At 52.7% G+C, this 24,465-nt stretch overlaps 1 protein-coding gene across 4 annotated transcripts in view; it reads right to left on the reverse strand.

Annotated features, from left to right (window-relative positions):
* Dnmt3a (DNA methyltransferase 3 alpha) overlaps nt 1-24,465 on the reverse strand; it is a 113,821-nt gene that overhangs the window by 57,144 nt on the left and 32,212 nt on the right. For all 4 annotated transcript variants that reach the window (XM_052746023.1, XM_052746022.1, XM_052746021.1 and 1 more), the window contains exons 2-3: nt 23,772-24,023; nt 8,339-8,443 (exon numbers count right to left, since the gene is read on the reverse strand). In XM_052746023.1, coding sequence (XP_052601983.1) covers nt 8,339-8,443; nt 23,772-23,834 — 168 coding nt within the window. In that variant the 5' untranslated portion in view covers nt 23,835-24,023. The remainder of the gene's footprint in view (nt 1-8,338; nt 8,444-23,771; nt 24,024-24,465) is intronic.

Here is a 24,465-nt window from a genome sequence, read left to right on the forward strand (position 1 = left end):
ATTGTCCCGCTGTACCACTGTGGGGACCTGTGGCATCTCCTGACATTGTCCCGCTGTACCCCTGTGGGGCCTGTGGCATCTCCTGACATTGTCCCGCTGTACCCCTGTGGGGCCTGTGGCATCTCCTGACATTGTCCCACTGTACCACTGTGGGGACCTGTGGCATCTCCTGACATTGTCCCACTGTACCACTGTGGGGCCTGTGGCATCTCCTTTTGCCCCCTTCATCTGCTCAGTGACAAGCACTGTTTTTCTCCACTCTCACCAGGCCCTGGACTTGCTTCTTGCCCCATGTTCCCTCTCTCCCCATGTCTCAAAGGACACAGAGTGAAAACACCAGCTGTGATTGTGCATGCCTATAAACCCAGCACTTTGGAGGCTGAGGCAGGAGGACTGCCAGTTGGAGACAAGTCTGGGATGCACAATATGACCCTGTCTCAAAAATAAAAGAAGCTGGGTGTAGTGGCACAAGCCTTTAATCCCTATACTTGGGAGGCAGAGGCAGGCAGATCTTTGTGAGTTTGAGGCTAGCCTGGTCTACAGAGTGAATTTCAGAATACCCTGTCTCAAAAATAAAAAAAGATTAAAACCCCTCAGGCCACCTGCACACTCTCTTTCCAGCCCAGGTAAGACCCGTTTTTAATGAAACCTTAGTCCACAGACAGGCTGGTAGGCTCAGGACCTGCCTCTTAGTCTCTACACAACACACCTGCTCACAAGGCCTCAGCAGGGCCTGCCGCTTTTCCCTTGGCTGTTCCCCTCCCCGCTTTAAGGGCCAGGCAAGGCCCACATGTCCCAGCAAGTTTTCTCTAGCTTCCATGACCCTCGAGATCCCCACTACTGACCAGGCCCCTCCACAGTGGACTCCCTCAGAGTTTACGTGAGTGCTCAGGAGGGCGAATCTTCAGGGAAGAGTTAAATGCCTGGCGCTGAGCATCCCCCATCTTCCTCCTGTTTGCTGGAGGACCACTGCTGGGGTTAAGAGCTAGCAAAGAGCAGGTCTGGTCCGGAGACAAGGAGGGTATTCTGTTGGAGAAGAATCAACACTTCGAAGCCCTCGGAGTTGAGTAAAACTGCCCAGCCTGCTGAGGCTCAGCCCCGAAGCTCCCTGGCTTCCCCCTAGCCTCTGCCCTTCCGCCCTGTAGTGCTGCCCTCTGGAACCCACTGCCTCCTGGCTGTGCAGGAGGCTGCTGTGGAGTAAGGAGCCCAGCCCGGCTCAGCTGAGCTCAGCGCCAGCTCCCACCCACTCCCTCCTCCTCCCCCCGCCCGCCCTTGCTGGGTTATTCTTAGCAAGAGTGACCTCAGAATGCTCCCTCCAAGCAAAAATAACCCTGGAGGAAGTTGGTGGGTATAAATCCCCACTGATATGCATGCAGCTAGCACACGGTGGTGTGGAACCTTGCAGGACAGGTCGCCACCCCCTCACCCCAACCCCAGGGTCTGGTGGACCGAGGCAGAAACTGTCCCTCGGATGCCCCTGGCTGGAACCACCCACCAAGAACAAAGACCTTTGCAGAACGGTCTGGGCTTGTGACCAGGCAGGAACCAGCCTTACACAGCCCCACTTGTCACACTGCAATGTCTTCAGGGGCTGGTGGACAAGGAAACGGTCTTTTCTTTCACCCCCCCGGGGATACACACACAGGCCTGATTCCCCATGCTGGTCTCCTCCCCTGCATGGGCACTGGACAGCCCACAGGCCCTGGCCCAGGTGCCAGCTCCCTTCCTAAGCCCCTCCTAGGCCCGCAGCTGGCTTCCTGTTTCCTGTTGCCGGCACTATCTTGGCTCTCACCGACGCGAAGCTGCCAGCGAAGCAGGCCAATGCCTACTCGGAAGCGGGCTCGCTTCCCAGTCCGTGGACCGCTCCGGCTCCCCGAGTGATACCTGCGTTCCCCGAGACCTGCGTCAAACCCCTCCCTCAATTATAGTTCCTTCCTTTTTAGTTTTTATTATTATTATTTTTTGAGACAGGGTCTCATACGGCCCAGGCTAGCTTTGAATTTGATTCTAGCTAAGGATGACCTTGAACTTTCGATCCTCCATATCCCAGGTGCTGCCATTACAGGCATGTTTATGCAGGCTGAGACTCAAACCCAGTGCTGGTGCATGCATGGCAGGCACTCTACCCACTGAACCACACCCCCAGACCTCAGTTTTCTTCGTATGTTTCCTGGAACAGTTTGCACACGTTTTCAAACTGCCCTGCATTCGTATATTAACTTAAATAAGAGCCTTTGGGGACCCAGGCTCCCAGGCCTAGTATACATTAGTGAGAAGGGTTGCACAGGGTTTTACAGGAGGGGGTGGGGAATCCAAGTGGTGAAGCTTCTAATTAATTACTGTGATTGGGGTGCGTGCGCGCGCGCAATGTGGGGGTGTGTGTGTGTGTGTGTGTTCATGGCACTCTTGTCAAGGTCAGAGGACAACTCTTGGGTGCTGGTTGTTTCCATTCCCCGTGGATTCTTCAGGCTTTTACCTACGCCATCTCCCTAGCCTGAGGTAAGCCTTTAAAGGGGCCTTTGTAGGCAACAAAGCCTGTGCTCCTGGTTGCTACTCTTGGCCTCGGTCCTTGGTGGTGGGGAATGAAATGAGCTCCACTTGGAAGTCATGCAAAGGAGATGGTACCAAGGGTCAAACTAATGGAGTCAAGAGGCAGGGGGATTGTGGCAAGTTCAAGGACAGCCAGGGCTACAAAGTGAGACTGTCTCAAAAATCAATCAGTCAATACACACCCAAAACCAGCTAGGTGTGGTGGGAGTTCACGCCTGTCATCCCAGTCCCTGAGACATGGTGGAGGCGGGAGAATCAGTAGACTAAGGTCCACCTCAGATGCTTAGCAAGTTCCCTACCACCACAACCAAACAAAACTCCCAAGCCCTCTAAACCAAAACTAAACCATTGGAGGCTTGCCTCATCTGGGGTTAAAGGCCAATCCAAGATTTGGGGTATGGACTGGGGGCGCTGAGATGGGGCTGGATTTTAAGTTCTCTATTTGCTAAGAAACCGTATCATTATAAAAACAAAAACAGGCACCTGGACGCGATAATATAACTCAATTAAAGAAGAGGTGGGAGGAGGGGGTAGGGAGGAGGAGGAGGAGGAAGGATGTTCTCAGGGTTGGGGGCGTGGCTCAGGCGGGGGGGGGGGGGGCCTGGGGGCGTGGCTCAGGCGGGGGCGGGCTGGGGGCGTGGCTCAGGCGGGGGCGGGCTGGGGGCGTGGCTCAGGGGCTGAGCACTTGTAGATGTGTAAACTAGGTTTAAGTACCCCTGAGTAAGTATGTAAATAAGTAAATAAATTGAATTGCAGTTTTGAAACCTCAAGCTCCTAGATACTGATTCTAGAGCTCTCTGAGGATAAGCAGCAACCATGTTTCTGGAAGTGAGGCCTGCAGTTCGTCTGGTCTTTGCTTTTTTCGAGACAAGGTTTCTCTGTGTAGTTTTGGTGCCTGTCCTGGATCTCACTCTATAGACCAGGCTGGCCTGGAACTCACAGAGATCCGCCTGGCTCTGCCTCCTGAGTGCTGGGATTAAAGGTATGCACCCCGCCCCCCAAGCTCATCTGGTTTCTTAATTCTTCACCAGAATTGGTTTTTTTTTTAAAATGATTTATTTATCTTTATTTTATATGCATTGGTGTTTTGCCTCCCTCCATGTCTGTGTGAAGGTGTCAGATCCTCTGGAACTGGAACTACAGACAGTTTTAAGCTGTCATGTGGGTACTGGGAATTGAACCCAGGTCCTCTGGAAGAGCAGCCAGTGCTCCTAACCACTGAGCCATCTCTCCAGCCCCCAGAATTGTTTTTTACAACCAGGTCAAGAAGGAACTTTACCATCTTGAGGGGCCAAACTGGTTTTTTTTTTAATTTTCTTTTTCTTATTTTAATTTTTAGTTAAAATGTAACTCTGTGTGTGTGTGTGTGTGTGTGTGTGTGTGTGTGTGTGTGTGTGTGTGTGTGTTATATGGGGGAGTGCACACGCCACAGCGTGGGTGTGGAGGTCCCAGGACAACATCGTCGTCGTAGGGCCGGTTCTCTTGGTCTTCCTTTTCATGGGTTCTGGGGACTGAACGCAGGCTGCCAGCTTTGTGCAGTGAATCCAAGTGCCTTTGCTTGCTGAACCACCTCCCTGGCCCTAGGCTTCATCTTCAAGCAAGGCTTGATGGGGTGTGGCTCCAAGGGAGAAGGCAAGTAGGGCTTTGAGAGAGCACAAGTGGAGAATGAGCCTGGGGTGTTCTGTGGAGCAGCAGGAATAGGAGGTTCTTCTGTCCAACAGGGGTAAGTGGGGGGTCGGGGTGGGGAGTGGGGGGGGGAGGAAAATGATATGGTAAGGTGCTGGAAAGTCAGATATAATGTTCTGGATCTTGTCTTATAAGAAATGGAGTCCTAGGGCTGCAGAGATGCTTCAACCATTAAGAGCACTTGCTGCTCTTCCAGAGGACCCAGGTCCCAGATTCCCAGAACCCACACAGCAGCTCACGCCCTGCTGGGCTCCGTGGCACACACCACACACCTTTAATCCTAGGACTCCAGAAGGCCAACCTGGTTTATATAGTGAGTTCCAGGTCAGCCAGGGCTACATAGTGAGGCCCTGTGACAGAAAAGGGGGCCCCGGGCGGTGTGTGGCAGGGCCAGGCAGGATCTCTGTGAGTTCAAGGCCAGCCTGATCTACAGAGTGAGATCCAGGACAGGCACCAAAACTACACAGAGAAACCCTGTCTCAAAAAAACAAAAAAACAACAACAACAACAAAAAAAAAGGGTGGGGTGGGGTGGGGGAAAAAGGGAGTTCCTCGAGCAGTGGTTCTCATCCCGTGGGTTGCGGCCCCTTTGGGGATCGACTGACCGTTTCACAGGGATTTCCTACGACCACTGGAAAACACAGATATTTACATTAAGATTCACAACAGTAGCAAAATTACAATTATGAAGTGGCAATAAAAACACTTTTGGGGGATGGAGAGATGGCTGCTCTTCCAAAGGACCCGGGTTCAATTCCCAGCACCCACATGGCAGCTCACAACTCTGTAACTCAAATCCAGGGGATCTGACGCTCTCACACAGACAAACATGTAAGCAAAACACCAACGTAGAATATATATATATCTATATCTATATATATATAGATATAGATATGAAAAACACAATTTTATGGGGGGGGGCAGTCACCACAGCATGAGGAACTGGATGAAAAGGTCGAAGCAGGAGGAAGGTTGGGAACCACTGCCCTCAACAGTCTCAAGAACAGAGACCTGCCAAGCAGTATATTACTGTGACTTACGCCTCTCCTCTACAGTATACTAGATTGGAAGATACATTTCTTCTTCCCATGTGAAGGGCCAGAGGGAATGGGGGGCGGGTTGTCTGCAAAGTGAGCTAGCCTGGGCATCCCTGGCTAGGAGGGCTAACACAGCAGCACCCAAGGACAGATATCTGAGAATGACAAAGCAGGGCAGGCTTGGGGACAAACTGAGGAGGAAGCCACAGGGCTGGCCAGGAGGAGCACTTGGGGTACTTGAACCTCTCTGTGCAGTGAGTGCTGCAGAGTAAAACCTTCCCGAAGGAAGTCCCCAGCCTCCTCTCCTCTCCCTCCCCGCCCTCTACAGGCTTACCAGGAGACAAACTGGGTCTCCAGTGCTCCGAGGGAATCTAGCCCCTGGGCCACTGCAGAGCCCAGAGAAGCCTGCTGAGCTCCTGCTGAGGAGGAGATAGAGACCCCAGGAGAGAAGAGGAAGCCAGGCCCACACCTGCTCCACAAGAGCAAGAAACCTAACCTGAGGCTGCCGGCTGCCCCAAGTAACAACCGGAAGCATCCCCAGGCGGTCTCCCAGTAAAAACCGCATTTTCTGAGCTGATTTTCTCTATTTCCTCCAATGTATAAGGTGTCCCTTTAAAAAAAAAACAAAAAAAAATTTTTTTTTTTTTAAATGTATGAGTGTTTCACCTGCTTGTGTGTCTGTGTTCCACATTTATGCCTGGTGCCCTTGGAGGTCAGAAAGAGAACATCAGATTTCCTGGAACTGGAGTTATGTATGGTTGTGAGCCATCAGGTGGTTACTGGGAGTCAAACTCCAGGTCCTCTGCAGGAGCAAGTGCTCCAAACTGCTAAAACCAACTCTCTAGCCCCTTACAAAAAAAAAAAAAAAAAAAAGTTTTTAATCTAATTTTCTAGACAGGGTCTCACTGGCTGGCTTCGAACTCACTATTTAGCTGAGGATGACCTTGAACTTCTAATCCTCCTGCTTCCACACTCAAGCGCTAAGAATACAGATGTGTGCTGCCATGCTCAGCATTATATGTTACTGGGATCAAACCCAGGGATTCATGCATGCTAGGCAAGTACTCTACCAACCAAGCCACATTCCCGGACCACAAGGCTTCCTTCTAACACCTCACCCCCCAGACTCCTCAGTCAGCGCCAGCTCTCCAAAGGTCCCTCCTCTGCGTCCAGGTGGCTGTAACGTCACCCAGGACACAGCTGGACCATATCCACATGATGCTCTTTGCATGACGCCCACGGCCTCCCATGGGGGCTGCTCAGAGGTCAGGGTTGGACCCCACCCCAAAGGCCTGCACTCCGGTCTGTGGCCACTGGCCACCGAAATTATGCAAGTTTATAATCTGGCCAGTGCTGCCTATCTGGGCTTCCCGGTGCTGTTTGCAAGCACCCCAGGAGTCATACAGGACAGGTATTCACGGGGCTGAATAACTGCCCGAGGTCACACAGCTCGGGAGCATCAAACACAGGAATTTTCTCCCGTCAAACTGTGACTGTGGTGCGCTTGCTCGGCACCAGCTGGGAGAGACTGGCACCAGCTGGGAGAGACCGACCACCCTGTCACAGCACTCTGGAGGGAAGCTGTGGGTGTCAGTGCCTTGTTCAAGCTCAGAAAGGTGGTGAATTGTGAAGCCGGTATTTGAACCCAGGTCTGCTGGACTCCGAAGACAGGATTCTTCTTTCTGCCCCGAAGTGGGATCCAGGCAAGGGCTGAACGACTCCCTCCCAGTCCCCATTTCACAGGCTGTTTCCTTCTACCCTCCGACCCCTTGACTTTCACCCTCTCTCAGAGCTCGGCCTTCCCTTTTGATTTCAGACCGACAAATTGGAGTCAAAGGGTCACTGACTCTTTATTTGTTACAGGTGGTGACTCTGGGCCCTTAGCAACTGGAGTGGAGAAATTTGCTCTGCAGATTACAGGAAGGCGAGGCGCCTCAGGGGGCAGGGATATGCTGCAGGCAAACGGGGCCAGCTGTCCCTTTGCACACCTTCACCCGCAAGGTGCTCTTAGGCGAACGCGGGGCAGAAGCCCCCGGGGGAATCTGCCAGTGCAGCCCGCTCCAAAGCGGAAATTCTTCTGAACTCTTATTTCATCCCTCCATTGTCAAGTGAATTTTTCATTACAGGCCATAAAATATCCATGTGTGCTTTATTATTAAAACGTCCTCCATGACTTACCAGCTAGTTAGCTAACTTCCGCTCTTCCCTCTACAGCAAGCGCATTGGACACGGTTAGCTCCCACCAGGTTCCCAGGCCTCTCTGGACCCACCTCCCTAGCCCGGCTGTGCAGAAGCTGCGGCTCCCTGCCCAGCTGCCATGCACGTCGGAGTTACCAATCCAGAGCTCCTGCTCCAAGTTTACCGTTCTCTTCTGGAAGGGCTAAGAGAAAGGAACCAGCTGGCCCTCTGCTGGGAAATAATTACCCTCGCCGCCCCGAGGTTAGGCAGGAGGAGGGAGGCAGGCTCTTCCAGCCCACAGCTTCACCACACCCCCAGCCCAGCTCTCTCCATCTTGAGCAGACCCAGAGCTCCCCACGACCTCAGCAGCATGGCTCCCAGGCGAAGGAAGGAGCTTGTGGGCCAGCTGCCCTGCCTGCCTCCACCTTGCAGGCCGTCCGCAGGACCTGCACCTCTCTTGCAGAAGCTCCGGCATGTCTTCCTTTCTCTGGAATCAGGCTCTGGCCTCAGGTCCTTTCCTAAAAGTTCCCCTCCTGGGAGCAGAGGCCCTTGGCTAGTGTAGGACTCTGTGGCAGGGGCCTGCATGGCCAGACTCAGAGGCTCTCAGTCCAGCTGGTGAGTCTGGCCGGCTCTCTTAGTGCCCTTCCGGAGGGAAGCCAGGGGTCAGAGCCTGGTTGAAATCTCGGCTCCCACACCCGCCAGCCAAGTTCCCTGGCCTCTAGTTCAAAACTGGAGCGAACAGGGAAAGGGAAAGGGCTTCGGAGCTCAAAGAATGGAGAATCTAGCAAAGTCTCGCAGCTGGCCTTAATATCCCCAAGGCCTTAGACACACATCACTGCTGTCCACGGTACGGGCACAGGCACGGGTCCTGTGAGAGGGGACACTCACCGGTGGGTGCTTGCGCTTCCGGCCAGGCCTCCCCACCTTCCGGGCCGTGGGGCTGGGCTCCTGGCGCTCCTCCTTGCCACGATTCTCCTCCTGTTCCTCTCCTTCCTGTGGGCACAGACACACCCTGTAAGCCAGAGCTGACCCAAGAGGCACTCACTGTGTTCCAGGCTAGCTGGACTGGCATTGGCCTCCTCCTGCCCTACTTCCACAAGTCACACGTCCAGGGCTGTGCCATGCTGTCCCCACCCTTCCTGTACGGTAAAGCTGAGCCCCATCTGAGTACATCCGGAGGGCTGGGGTGCAGCTTCAGTGACAGCATTTGCCCGGCAGGAACAAGACCCTAGGCTCGACCCCCAGCATTGACCAAATAAAAAAGTTGGCTACCTAAGTCCTAGAGGGCCTTCAGGGACCCCACTCCCCCAGCAGGGACCCCACTCCCCCAGCAGGGACCCCACTCCCCCAGCAAGGACCCACTCCCCCAGCAGGTATTACACCCTCTGATGGCTGCATTGAGTGTGCGTTTTATTTATTTATTTTTAGACAGGTCTCGCTCTATAACCCTAGATGACCTTTAACCTGCTATGTAGACCAGGCCTCCAAAGAAACCATCTACTTCTGCCTCCCGAGTGCCAGGATTGAAGGTGTTTGCCCCACGCTTAGCTTCTTTTTGATTTTTTTCTTTTCTTCAACAGGGTTTCTCTGTGTAGCCCTGGCTGGCCTGAACTTACTCTGTAGACCAGGCTGGCCCCTCAAAACGCAGAGATCATCCTCCCTGTGCTTCCCAAGTGCTGGGATTAAAAGCATGTGCCATTACCACCTGGCTTCTCTTTTGATTTTTAAGACAAGCTCTCATTTAGCTCAGAGTAGGCTCAAACTCCCGATGTAGCCAAGGATGACCTTGAACTACTACCTCCATCACTGGGTGCTGGGCGTGAGCCACCATACTTGGCTTTAACCACACTCTTTTTCTTTCTGTGTGTATGGGTGCATGTGTACATGTATGTGCACACATGTGGAGATCCTGAGTGTTTTCTTCAATTGCTCTCCACCTTTTAAAAAATAATTTAAGAGTTATTACATATAGGGCCAGGTGGTGGTGGTACATGCCTTCAATCCCAGCACTTGGGAGGCAGAGGTAGGTGGATCTCTGTGAGTTCAAGGCCAGCCTGGTCTACAGAGTGAATTCCAGGACATCCAGGGCTACACAGAAAGCCCTGTCTCGAAAAAAAAAACAAAAACAAAAGTTATTACATAGCTGGGAGGTGGTGGCGCTCGCCTTTATTCCCAGCACTCGGGAGGTAGAGGCAGGCGGATCTCTGTGAGTTCAAGGCCAGCCTGGTCTACAGAGGGCTACACAGAGAAACCCTGTCTTGAAAAACAAACAACAGGGCTGGAGAGATGGCTGAGAGGTTAAGAGCACTGCTTGTTCTTCCAGGGGTCCTGAGTTCAATTCCCAGCAACCACATGGTGGCTCACAACCATCTGTAATGAGCTCTGGCACCCTCTTCTGGCCTGCAAGCATACATGCAGACAGAACACTGTATACATAATAAAAATAAAATAAGTCATAATAAACAAATAGATCTTCAAAAAAAAAGAAAAAGAAAAACAAACAACAAAAAAGTTATTACATATATCATTTGTGTGTATGTGCATGCACACACATGTACCACAGTACACACGAAAAGGTCAGAGACCTTTCAGTCGATTCTCTCTACCATGTGGGTCTCGGGAGTTGAACTCAGGTGGTAAGGCTTTGGGCCAAGTGACTTTATCCCCTGAACTCTACGTATCGCCAACCCTGAACCTTATCTTCTGAGACAGGGTCTTCTCACTGAACTCAATGACTTAGCTGAAGTGGCTGGCAAGTCCCAGGGTCTTCCTGACTATGTCACCCCAGCACTGGTGTTCCAGAGATGCACCCCCTCACCCAGCAGTTACGTGGGTGCTGGGGAATCTGACCTTGGGTGTTCGTGCTTGCATAGCAAGAACTTTACCCACCGAGTCATCTCTCCAGCCCCCATATTTTCCTAACTACCAGACTGTAACACAAGGCTCTGGTAACAGATCTCTTTCTGAGTCTCTTTGGTTTGGGTGTTAGGTCCTGAACCCAGGGTTTCCCACAAGCTGTGGACATGCTCCACCACGGAGCCATAATTCCAGACCACAGTAAGTTTTATTTATGTGAAGAAAAAAAAAATCTATACAGAAACAAACATTCAAGGAATAAGTTATTTAACGAATCTTTATCGACGACAACAACATAACATGAAAAGAAATGGTCAATTAGTGATGTTGTTTAAAATGTATGCCATATTTGAAATGCAGGCCTCTGTGCAGAATGCAGGAATTTCATTCAGGCTGCAAACACCTCTACCCTGGAGCCTGGTCCATGTGGCCCTGGCACTGATGTGCCATGGCTCCATAGAAGTGTCTTGGGGACCATGGCACCCCTGGATCCTTCTCACTCCCAGAGTTCTGTTTGCTTTGTTCCTGTTCATCAAAACCCGCTCAGGGCTGAGACCTCTGGGCTTTACTCCTGGGGCAGAGTCGCATGCCTAGAAAGTCCTGCCTCACTGCTCCAGCCTGGCCACAAACCACCCACAAGTCTCTTTTGACTCAGCAGACTCCAGCATGACTAACCAGTGGCAGAAACAATGTTGGGGAAGGGGAAAGTGCCCTGGACCCAGCTGAAGGGTGGCAGGCTGCCCCCCAAGCCCCACATGATATTAGTAGCTGAAATTGGCTTCGCAGAGCTCACCAGAGGAGCCAAGCTGCAGAGACACCGGTACCATGGACAGAGAAGGTGAGGGTGCTCAGGTTTCCTGGAGATTTGAGATGGTCCCCCACATCCCACTCAGCTTTCATTTTCTGCGATTTCAAAATAGTCTGTGGTTCACCACATTAATTTTCAGGTACTGGTAGGGTATGCAATGAAGACCTACTGTGACCAATCACAGACATCCGACAGACAGTAAGAGCATCCTTGACCTTTTTGTCTGTCTGCCCATCCATCCATCTACTCTGGCGTGTCTGGGAAGCAGACAATCACAGCTCCAGTTCTAACAGGTCTCTGAAGAGACGTGAGTGGAGGTGACACCCACGGGTGGGGACAGTCCAGCTTGCCAAGGAGACAGAATAGACAGAGGTACAGACAAGGTCTCCGGTGCATTGCAGGATCAAGAAGGACTGCTGCTAGGCAAGAGAGCAGATGCAGTGAGGTCAAGAAGACTTGGCTAGGGGTCATCAGAGCTGGCTTCGGAGGGCACTGCCACTGGGCAGCGCACAATGGCCTGAGGACAAGGGGTTGGAGAAGGGCTGGAGGGGACCATGTAAGGAGCCCAGCCATAAAGGTTCTCTGGGGGAGCCATCGAGCAGAGGGGGCTCCGGTGTGGAGTAGAGGGAATGGCTCCAGACCACTGTTCTCTGGGGGCTCCTTTTAGGAGAGGCTGACGAAGAAGAAGTGATAGAAGGCTCCGGGGAGACAGGCATCAGAAGGGGGACTGAGGGGAGGACCTCAAAGGACCTGCCATGGGTAGCCCAAGGACACATGCCCAAGGGAGCCAGGCTGTTGGCTCAGAGCTGTCTCCCAAGGTTCTAAGGATGCCCCTGCAAGAAAGGACTACTGGGGACACACAGACCAAATCTGGCCCACGCAGCTCAGAGTGTGAAGGTCGTTATAGGATTTCAACTTTGGGAGTGAGCTATTGCTGTTGGCTTGATTCTACCACATCCATAAAACTATGAAGAGGTCGTAGAGATGGCACAGGATCTGTAGTCGACGATAGCACATCCAGCGCTCCTGTTTCTCATCATGGGAGCCCCCTCTCTGAGCCTCAGGTTCCTTCATTCACAAGATGAGGTAAGAACATGGCCATTCCGCCTGCCTCTCGGGTTTCTTTGTGGGGTGGGGGCAGTTGAGACAGAGTTTCTCTGTGTAACAGCTCTGGCTGTCCTGGAACTCACAAGGTAGAGCGGGCTGGCCTTGAACTCCCCAGAGATCTGCCTGCCTCTGCCTCCCAAGTGCTGGGATTAAAGGTGTGCACCACCACCGCCCGGAGCCTTTCAGGTTTCTAAAGTAAACAAATGGCGGGTCTGTTGTCTGTTTTGTTCGCTGTTTCTACCTCAGAGCCTAGGGTGGATCCTGTAAGAACTACACTACTTGGGATTTGAACTATTTCTTTAGCAAACTATATTTATTAGTTACTTGTTTGGGGTTTGACCTTCTAGATTTCATTTGGAAAAATCAAAGGGTGAAAGCCAATCTGGTCTTTAATCAGGAAGAAAAGATGGCCACCACATATCAACAACAGACAAGCCCCCGTTCTCATGAATCCCATGGGAGAGAGTCTCTGGCCATAAACACTATGCCATATGGTTGTGGTCCCTTGCTTTACCCCCATACAAGCTGTCCAGGCATGCACACACACTCAACACACTTCTGTCCCTGCTAGATTCAATTCAAGGTAACCCAGCCCAGGAAGAAGGGGCCACCTCTCCAGAACCTGGAGAGTACCAGGCAGGCAGCTATGTGCCAGGCTCAAACCCATGCCCAGCATGAAGCAAGGTGTGCACAGACCTCCCGGTCTTCAGGTAGGTTTGAGCCATGTGGCTCAGAAGGACAGCTTTGTGGAAAGCAAGCTGTCAACATCCCATTCTAAAATGGAGGGCATGCATTCTGTTCTGGGCCAGCCCGTGGTTCATGCTGCCGGGCAGGGGGCTGATACACTGAGTCGGGTGAACAGATGGTCCAGGCCATGCCCTCAGTGACTCCAGGGAAGTGTATCAAGTGGCTTATTCTTGCATCTGTCAGGGGCCTGTTTTACGCTGTGTCTGTGCTGATGGGTTATGCAAAGGAATGTGGGCTATGCTTCTCAAGTCTGCAAGCAGCACTGAATGAAGGGGCATCTGAAATGCAAGGATTTGAGCTGCAGTAACCTGAGCATGTGGAAACAGCAACACATTTAATGGGAACAGATTAGACTCCAGGCTGGCCTCTTCATCTGTCAAGTTAGGAGACTCAGTCAGTCACTTCAAGAGCTGTGGGGCAGATCCAGGGAGGCTACCTAGCAGGGGGGACCCTAGGATGACTGTGGCTTATAATAAGTTTTGGTTTTGCCCAATCACTGGGCAAGCTTTAGAGAACATTTCACTATTAGGATAAGAATTTGTACCGTATCAAGCTGATGAAAGGATATGCTGGCTGTACTTTCAGGAGGGGAGGCTAAAATCTTTTTAGATTATGGATTAGCCTATAGAAAAATGTCTGCCATAAATCAAACAGTGAAGGGGAAGATGAGTAGGAATCTCACTTACACAACTTAAGTAAAACATAGATCTCTGAACAGATGAAGATAGGTTTCTTCTGTATCCCAGAATCTAATCAATATTTATATGTATAATTCAGCTATTATTTGGCTTAAAAGGGCTTATTGGGAAATGTTATCATTTTTACTACTTTCTACAGAGAAAATATTTTCCAGTTTCAAATAACTCTGGACTTTGGAATTATAACCTGTTTTTATGTTTTAAAAGGAAGATCTGTGGGGGTGGGGGCAGACATTATAGACGGGGGTTAGAAAGAGCAGGGCTGGGGGTGAGCACGAACTTCCGCTGTGCTCTGTATTTACTAGTCACTTCAAACTTACTATATCTTCTCTGCAGCTTGCTTCCCTCATCCATAACATGGGGATCATGCTTACTTCACAGTGACAGCAAGAGAAATAAGTAAAGGGGACAGATGAACACTGGCATGTGACAGTCACTGGGGAACTGCTCACTTCCTCCTGCCTCCATACAGCTTGACTAGAATGTTTCACACAGGCCAGCATCCCCAGCCCCCCGCCCCCACCCCTCCTGGCCTCCAGCAAATCCCAGCTCTCTCCCTGCCATCACTCACAAGCAGACAGATCCCAACATCTGGCCGCTGCCGTTGCTATGGTGAGCTATGCGGATGCTGGGGCTCCCCGACTTTTCCAAATCGCCCGGTGGATTATGTCCTTCTACAGAGCTTCAGCCTTCTCTGAGGGGAAGCCCGGGGGCCTGCAGGATCCAACCCAGCTCCTGGTTCATGCTCCTAAGGTTCCCTGGCCTCTTGCTGGAACGCCTGTGTCTCCTTTGCATCCCAGGGCCCCCGAGACATAGGCAGGCAGCAGGTGCAGGAGCAGCTGCTTCCCAGGCATCCAGGCATTCCTCTGCCTAACCCACCTCTCCTGAAGGCTTCCCAGCCTTGAGCCCTGAGCTTGCTTCCCGGGTCCTCCTTTTCTTGTCTTCTACCTAGACTGAATGGGTAGATCCTGATAGACACCCTCCCCTGTGATGCCTACTACCCAGGAGTCCAACCTTGGGCATCATGCTGACTAGGCTATGAGCTTCCTGAAGGAAGCGACCAGGGCTGTCGTTTATTTTTGTTTTTGGAGGCAAAGGCTCACTAGGAATTTCAGGCTGGTCTCAAACTTGCAATCTTCCTGCCTCAGCCTCCCAGTGCTAGGATTACAGACATGTACTACTGTGCTTGGCCAATAGGGACTTCTTGGGAGGTGGAGGCAGGAGGATCAGAAGTTCTAGGCTAGCTTAGAGTACTTGAGAGCCTTCAAAACCCCAAAACAAAAAAAGAATAAAACCCTGGACTGATATACCCGGCACAAGACAGACACTGGAAAACCCTTAAATGAGTGACTATCACACAGTGGACACTCAGTAAAGAACAGAGGCCACATACACAAATGAGACACACTTACAAACCTGTGCAAATACACAGTGCACAGGGCTCTGGAGTCACACAGATCATTATGTCTCCACAGTCACAAACAGGAGTATGATGGTGGTAGCCCAGCCTGGTCTAAAACTCGTTATGTAGCCTGGGCTGGCTCCAACTTACAATAATCCTCCTGCCTTGCCTTCTCGTGTGCTGATAATGGACATGAGCCACCACACCTGCGTTCTTTTTCTCCATTATTGTTTGTTGAGGGAGGCCCTCACTGTGTGACTCAGGCTGTCCATGAGTTCGTGGTGGGCCCGCCTTCATCTCCCAAGTGTCAGGATTACAGGTATGCGCCACAACCCCCAACCTAAAATATATCGTCTACACCTTAAACATCATTGCCACTTTCCACTTCTGGAAGTCTTTCCAGCTCCGTGGGCACCTTCAGCTGGGGGGCCTGCTAGATTAAGTGGTCCCCATCAGCCTCTCTCTAAACTTCGGAGGCTCTGAGTTGACCTACATTTTAGCACAGCTCACTGGATGGATTATTTTAAGCCACACACAATGTTGCCTTCTGACAAGCTTGGCTATGGCAACAATAACCACTCGCATTTGTACAGCACAGCAGAATCAACAAAGCATTTCCATAGACTCCTTTTGGTGGTTGGGTTTTGAAACAGGCTCTCAAGAACCCGAGGCTGGCCTTGAACTTCTGATCCCCTTTCCTCTACCCCGAGCGCTGGGATTATAGGCCTGCACTACCATGTCAGGCTCTATTTCATTTTCTTCTTCGGATTTACAGACACCAGAGTAGTGCCATGTTTTCCCATGACACAGGCAGCAGACTGAAGTTCAAAGAGACTATGAAACTCTTGGAAGGCAGAGGCAGGCGAGGAGGCCTTCAAAACAGCTCCACCTTCTCATTCCCAGCCTGTGGGTCTTTCCAATGCAGCTGCCTTTATACCCCACCATGCCATGTTCTACACACACGTGTGCAAGTACACACAGTGGGAACACAAGCAATGCCCAGTGAGAGCACACCTGACATTCACTGGCACACATACCCACTTACTCACGCTTGCCTCTCCATTCCTAGACGTAGGCATCCTTGCCCCACAAAGAGATATTTTGCCGGAAGCCCTTTCTCAAAACAGAAAGACATCCATATTCCTGGCAGTGCTTAGACCAGCAGCCACTGACCCAGAATCTGCTGATCAGATGCCTCAAGTTGGTGTCTGAGTCAAGGGGATGAACTTGCCAGATCCAGCCGACTACCTGCCCAGGCCTCCCAGGACAATAAGCATGTACAGCCTTTGCCAGCTGGCTGGCCTCCCAGGGGCTGTCTGTGGCCGGGGAATTTGATGAAAGAATTGTCCTCTGCAGGAGGCGAAGCCCTGCCCTGGGCTGTCAGAGCGCCCTATCACAGGGCATCACAGACCGGTACGAAACATGCATAGCTCCCACATGCAGACATGCCTCGTCCCCCTACAGAGGTAGTTCTTGCCACACAGCCAGGGACAAAGGCCAAGAATTGCTGGGGATACTTCCACAGTCACCTCTGAAAGCTCATCGGCCCTTCATTTCAGTAATTCAACAGTGGTGGGCAAATATCCGGTGGCTTCGTAGGGTAATTACTGAAGGAAATCATCCCTCCTAGCCAAAGGCCACATCCCCGGAGACAGGAGCCATGTCTTAGTGTCCCTTTGGGGTCCCCTGCAGATCATGGTATTTGTACATAGCAGGTGCTTCATACATGTTAAAGGGTTAGAAATAGTTCTGCCTGCCAGGGCATCCAGGCTGCCTCCACAAGCTGCCTGCCTCGCCCACTTCTGGAACAAACACAAGCCCAGTGTGCTGGACCTCGCCCCTCACCAGCAGGCCAGGCAACAGGGATATGATGAAAATATCTGAGCCGGGCGGTGGTGGCGCATGCCTTTAATCCCAGCACTAGGGAGGCAGAGGCAGGCGGATCTCTGTGAGTTCGAGGCCAGCTTGGGCTACAGAGTGAGTTCCAGGAAAGGTGCAAAGCTACACAGAGAAACCCTGTCTCAAGGTAAAAAAAAAAAACCGAAAAAACAAGCCCATGGCTGATGCTATGCTGAGGGCCAGAGTGGAATGTTCCCAGTGCTCTGCTGGCGGCCAACCCCGTGGGCACCAAGCCCACCCACTCACGCTGCTCCTTCAGCAGCCCACCATGGCTCTGGACTTGCCCTGATTTACAGAAGGAGTGAGGCTACATGAAGCCACTTTGCAATCACCTGACCTTTGCCAAGGTCCCTAGCCTCCTTTGGTTCCCACCTGTGGAATGGGGATAAAGGGAGTGGGCGTCTCCCAGGTTACCAGGAACAACTGTGCATCGAGAGATGCCTGAATAACTTGCCACACAATATAGCCTATGGCTGACACCGTAACTGTCCTGTGGTTCTGCAAAGGTAGCCACAGGCACAACCAGGCCTCCTGGGCCCAGGCCAGGTACCAGGGCAGAAGCGGTCATTTCCTGTCCTGGGACGCTTGCTAAACTCAGCTCTCCATGTCCCCCCTACATTGTTGAGTCCAGTCTTCCCTACACTTACCCTAGCTAGGGAACCTGCTTTCCTAACAGGGCTGAGCTCCAATCCTCACCTTATCACTTACAGCAGGAAGCACCCAAGCGACCGTAGTCCTGGCTTTAGGCCCTGCGCAGGCTCCTGGCTGGCCACAGCAGGCAGTAGATCTCACTGCCACCTGATTTGGTTTCCCTTCTGTCCCATGGATACAGGGACCTCAGGCCTTTTGGGCCTGCAGACCTGGAGAAGAGCTTCTCTTCACAGGCCTGACTCAGAGAGGACTCAAGGCCACATTCAACACACCCCATCCTGGCTCCCTTCCCTCATAGCCCCTAGTGGCCCATCTCCAGAGAGGGGCAGGCAGACTGGTAGGTATGGGAGGCAGGCAGGCAAATAAGCAGAGGGATAAGTGATAGTTATCCAAAATCTAGATTAAGTTGAGCGGCAGTGGCACACGCCTTTGATTCCCAGCACTCGGGAGGCAGAAGCAAGCAGATCTCTGTGAGTTCGAGGCCAGCCTGGTCTACAAAGTGAGTTCCGGGACAGTTAGGACTGTTACACAAAGAAACCCTGTCTCAGAAAACAAAACAAAACCAAACCTAGATTAATGAGGCTAGCTTACTATGTAGCAGGTCCCTAAGTTAATCAATCACTCACATCCACCATTCCACCGAAGCATCCCAGGCAGACAGGGAGCAGGCTCTGCCGCTGAGTCATGCAGAAAAGCCCTGATGCAAATCCAGGTCTGTCTCGAGGGCCTGGTCGACCCCACCCAAAGCCGTTCTGACAGCATGGCTAAACTTGATGGTTCACAGCATCTAACTTTAAAGAATTTTAGACAACATAAGCCAAAGCCTGGGTCCTGGTCAGCTCTCGTGGGCCATGTACATCAGAAGCCTGCCACCAGCGCCAAGCATTCAATTACTCCACTAAGTAGAAATGTACATGCCATTACCATGTGGAAAGGAAAAAAAAAAAATCAGCTTTTCTCTATTTAAAAATCCTATAGGGATGGGAGCGAGGGGCTGGAGAGAGATGGCTCAGTGGTTAAAAGTGTGCATTGCTTTTTCAGAGGATCTGAGTTTTATTCCCAGCACCCACATTGGCCACTCACACCCAGCTGTAACTACAGCTCCAGAGCACCTGGCACCTCTGGCCTCCACAGACACCTACACACACACACACACACACACACACACACACACACACACACACACAGAGGTTTAAAATAAATGATTTTTAAAATGTTTAAATAAATGGGGCTGGAGAGATGGCTCAGTGGTTAAGAACACTAGCTGCTCTCCCAGAGGATCTGGGTTCAATTCCCAGCACCTATAATAGCAGCTCACAGCTGTCTGTAACTCCAGTTCCAAGGGATCCAATGCTCTCACAAAGACATACATGCAAGCAAAACACCAAAAACAAACAAACAAATAAATAAATAAAGGTTCCTCTGGGGATGTTCTTCAGAGGAGCTCCTAATGACCTGCCAGCCCTAAGTGAGCATGGAGAGAAATCTGAGTACAATAAAGGCAGAGCCCTCAGAAGGCTCCGTGCTCCTGCAGACCTGCGGACCTTCAAACGAAGCACCGAAGCACCGGGACTTGAGGCTGGCGGGGACCTCACCCAAGGATGCCCTTGAACTGTGTGCCACACCGAGGAAGAGCTCAGTGCCAAGGGAAACCTGTACTTGCCAGGCCTCTGGGCTGGACCTGAAGGAGGGAGGAAAGGAAAGAGCCCCAATCTTAGTCTACAGATATGCACGCACACACACACACACACACACACACACACATACACGCGCGCGCGCGCACACACACACATACGCACACACACACACCATGCACACACACACACACACGCACGCACGCACGCGTGCGCGCACACACACACATACGCACACACACACACCATGCACACACACACACACACACGCACACACACACACCATGCACACACACACACGCACACACACACACCATGCACACACACACACGCACACACACACACGCATGCACACGCACACGCACACACACACACACACACACCATGCACACACATACCTTGGAGTTCTCCAGCACAAATCTCCACTCCTGCAGTCTCCTCTACCCCACAACAGGAAGGGCAGGAGGGGTAAGCTGCCCAAGGACCAGCCCGACCGATGTGGCATGGCCTTACCCTTCTACCCGAGTCCTTCACTAGCCCTCCAGGACCATTTGGTTCATCCTGCAGACCGTGGGACTGAGCTGTGTGGGAGGCCCCCCGAGAAAGGTGGGAAGTCTGGAGAAAGACAGGGTTAGAAAAAGAACAATGCTTCCAAAGGGTGAGGGGTGGAGAGAAGTGAGATGCCCACAGTAGCGTCTTCAATGAGGAAGATTTAACTCTGTGTGTGCATGCATACACACACACATACACACACACACACACACACACACACACACACACACACACAGAAGTGCCTTCGACATCCACAAGGGAAGAGCTCCACAAACCTCCACTTTCATTCTAAATAAACAACCCTTGAATCTGCAGCAGGAGAAAGCCTGGGCAACACTTCAGGGCAGCACAGCTGGAAGCCACTGTTCACCCCACCCCCTTCACCTGGGAGGACCCCAACAGCACCCGGGGAGACTTCAGACCAGTGACTTAGCATCTCCAAGCTTCCATTTAGTCCTCAATAAGAGAGCATCGTAAGAATATCAGTGCCTTTGGGACAACTGTAAGAAATAAAATAATGCACTGTAGAGTGTCTAGCAAGCAGTCAACGCTCAACACATCTTGGCCACAAAGTATCTGAAGCCAGAGGAAAGGGCGGCATGGAGGTCACGGATATAGCCTGGGGCCCAGATCCCGGCTGGCTCCAATTCGTATTTGGGGGTCTGAGGAAGGAAGCCCCTGAATGTTCCTGCTCCCTTCCCCTCCATAGGGATGGCGCGTACTTACATTTCCCAGAGTTCCTTGTCTCTCTGAGCCTCAACCCTGTGCTGTAGACTCACTTACCAAAGCACTGCCCCCAATCCCCCCACCAGCCATCTGCGTTCAGCCTCCCCAAGCAGCAACCCCCGCCCAGCTCATGGATGGCGGGACGCAAGAATGGGGCTCAGTTCCACAGACCCCTCTGTGTACCCTCAGAGGCGAGCACAGCCCCTTTGGAGTGTCGTTCTAACTCTGCACGCCACACCTGCCTGGCCCCCGGGCTCCCTGGTGGAGTTTGATGCCTTTTGGCTCCTATCCATGGCATTCTTCTTACTTCATGCCACTGCAGACCCCGGGGAAGCATGTGCAAGAGAGGGGTTATAGACCCCACCCTCCTGGGCTGCGGGTGACGGACCCCCAGGGTCCCTTCCCCAGAGCTCTCAACTCTGTAGGTCAGGCAGGGGCTTGCACCTTGCCGTTCCCGCACGTTGGCAGGGGGATGCTGATGTGGTTGGTTTGGGAGTCACAGCCGAGAGTCACACTGGTCTCCTGCACACTGGAACCCACGAGAGCGTGCGGCTAGGGCTTTCCCAGAGTGGAGGGCGATCAAGGACGTAGCCAGCAGGACAGGGGAGGCCAAAACAAGGCCTAAACCCAGGCAGGGCTGAAATGGTATCTGGAGGCGGCAGGGATAAGGCTAGACAGGCAGGCGGGGCTGGTGAATGAAAGGGGCCAGCAGGAGCCTCATCCCTTCCCTCAGGCTCAGCAGATGGCTCCATTGTGCCAGATGTCTGTGGCACCTCTGCAGGCTCTTCGACTAGAAGGCAAAGTCCATGTCCCTCACAGGCAGCTCCACAATGTCTGGGCCCCAGGCTGGCTTTTAAGGACCATTATGGCAACTGTCAGTGTCCCTACCTGCCTTTACCAGGTGGCTCTGGGGTGCTGCTGGAGCCAGTCCATGGGTGCTAGGGAAGGGTGCCAGGTGAGCCAGCCTGTGTGCTGTGGGAGTAGGTGGTTAGAAAGGCCAGGCCCCAGCCTTTGTCTCTCCAGATCGCTGTCATCTTTTGGTATAATGGGCCCTGCCAGCATGTGAGTATGCTCGCTCTATCAGTCCCGGGATCTAGGGCTGGGTGTGTGTGTTTGTTACCACCCGAGCCAGCGGAGTTACTATGGGTAGATAATAATAGCAATCGTAATCCCTCATAATTGGACCAGACTTTGCTGTCTGCAGGGCACTTCCCTGCCCGTGACCTCATCTGACTTCCACAGACCTGCCCTGTAATAGGACAGGCATGGTGAGAGTCACTATCCCCATTTTCCAGCTGAGCAAACACAAGCCCCGATGGCCTGAAGTCACATCTCCCGTACATGGCAGCCCCAGGGCTGGGGCCTGGGACTTCTGACTCCTTGAACAGCGTTTCTTCCTCTGCTCCACACAGAACTATCACGATACAGAGATCACCTGCCTTGCTGCTGTGCAGGAGCCTGGCCCACCTGTGGGGGTATCTGAAGTGTATGTGCAGGGGTGTCAGCGTCCGTCAGAGCATGGAGCCGGGGCAGAGGAGGCTCAGGGTCACCCAGTCTAGCAGAGAAACAGAGCCAGGCCCAGGGAAAGGAAGGCATTAGCTATAGTACAGCTGCCTTGGCGGAATTCAGGAGACTGTGAGCATCCTCAGCCACTACGGCCAGAGTCTATGCACTGCTGGAGTTCAGAGCAAGAGAATTCAGAAGGCCTACAGGGAACTTAGGCTGTCTAGTCATTTCCCACAGGATCAGAAGGGAGAGGCTGGAGGGCCGGGGATGTAGCCCAGTGAGCAGTGTTTGCCGAGCACACACTAGGCTGGGTTCGAACACTGCATAAGCCAGTCGGGGCGGCACAAGCCAGGCCCAGCACTCAGGAGGTGGAGTTGGGAGGATCAGAAGTTCAAGGTTATCCTTTGCTACATAGGGCATTTAAGGCCAGCCTGGGCTACATGAGACCATATCCAAAAGGGGAAGGGGGTGAACTGAGAGCTTAAGAACCCAGTCCAGGGGCACACATGACTCCCACCTTGTCAATACACACGAACACACACACACACACACACACACACACACACACACACACACACACACACAGAGCACTGTGCAGGGTTGCAGGCTGGGCCCCTGGAATTTCTGTATGTACACCTATGTATCCTGGGGGTGGGACCCTTGTCTACATCAAGGCTGTGGGTGGTTATGGGAAGGTAAGATCCAGGAGGCAAGAGACCAGACCCCCCGATCTGGGCTTACCACTGAGCTTAGGATCCCCTTCTGTAAACCAGGGCCACCTGCCTTAACCTCACGTGTTTCAAGGGTTGTCACCAGGACAAAAGGCACAATGGTCGGAACACACTGAGTACACAGAAACGCACATTAAGGATGGATGAGGCAGGAAGGAGCCACGTGTGGGTGAAGAGGGCTCCCGGCTGCTGCCCTTGCTCAGCGGACTCAAGGGCCCCACACCTGAGCCACGTGGCCGTCCCTTGTCAGAAGAACAGACTTCGCACCTCTCCCAGTGGCTGAGAAAGGCAGGACAGTGACGTTCACATACCGACAGTGTGGACACAGAGGCCAGCATTGGCGTGTGTGGCCACAACTCCAAGGTGACTTTTGGGATTCCCACCCATCTGATGAAATCTCCTTTTACTAACTTAATCCGGACTTGGAGTTCAGTAAAAGGGGGCGGGGGGGGGGGGGAGTCACCTCTCACGGGACTCTGAAAACACAGCAGTCACTGGTTCCATGGCCTGAGAGCCACATCAAAAGTTACCCAGTGACACTCACTCTTGGAACCTGGGTGGGTGGTGACATCATTATCTCCAAAGGTCGATGATGTCACCTGCTCCTGAACATCTGAACACAGCCACGTGTGTGAATGTCTGTGTGGGCTCCTCACCTCCCTTCTAGAGTGCTCCAGAAAGCTACCGAATACCAGGGAGAAGCAGAGGCAGCTCCAGCAGAGGCGCAGCGGCTCACCCGACGTCTCACAGATAGCGCAGGGCAGACCCAAAAAGAAATCCAGGTTTTGGGGACTCCCCTGCAAGCAGGACCCTTCAAAGCTACAGGGCCTAGAGTTTGAGCCTGTGCTCGAAGACCCAGAGGTTAGAACGAAGGTCCTGGAACCAGACTACCTGGGTTCAGAGTCCTATGTCACCTCAGAATTTACCCTCTGGTGGCGACAGGCCCCTCTCCCTCCCTGGATACCAGCCATAGGGTCTCCTGAAGAGCCAAGCGGGCTGCTTACCTTCCGATCATCCTCCCGCTCCAGAGCGGAGCTGCTGGTGTCCCCGGGGCCGCTGGAGGGCATAGCTGGCAGCTGGGCAGTAGGAGGCAGTCTGGGGCTTCGAGGGCTCTGGGGGGGGGGGGGGGCTGCTGGCCTTCAGAGACGGAGTTACTGCGGTCTTCGTGAGCAAGAGTTAAAACTTACACATAGATCTTGATGTCAAGCCCTCGGAAGAGTGCTGCTGCCTCAGTGCTGGCCCTCGGGTGGCTCTGCCTGTGGGGAAGAGAAGTTGGTCAGCAGGGCACAATCCCCCCCAGGACTAGTCTCCAGCCCAGGGCCAGCCTGGCCTCTGACCTCTCTTCTCCCGGTCTCGCCAGCACACCAGAGTGGGAGAAACTGAGGCAGCCTCCACCTCCTCTGAGAGCCCGGAGGCTGTGACAATCCCTTTCAGGAACTCAAAGGTGTAGTATAGCGTGTGCCACTTTTGGGACTTCCAGAGGCCTCCTGCCCCTCCCCTGCTTTTCTTCCCTCTGAACACTTCCGCAACCCTCCCTCCCACCCGAGCCAGGCCCCGGGAAACCCCAGCCACCACCAGAGGCCCCCCAGCACAGCTACATTTTCCTTCTAATCTGTCCTCACCCGACCCCCCACCCCCACACCGCTCCTCCAGTGGAGGAGGAAGTGAGCAGCAGCCGCAGGATGTAGTGAAATGAAT

Source organism: Peromyscus californicus, unplaced genomic scaffold (assembly GCF_007827085.1).
Source record: "Peromyscus californicus insignis strain IS unplaced genomic scaffold, ASM782708v3 Scaffold_1__1_contigs__length_55948999, whole genome shotgun sequence".
Lineage (NCBI taxonomy): Eukaryota > Metazoa > Chordata > Mammalia > Rodentia > Cricetidae > Peromyscus > Peromyscus californicus.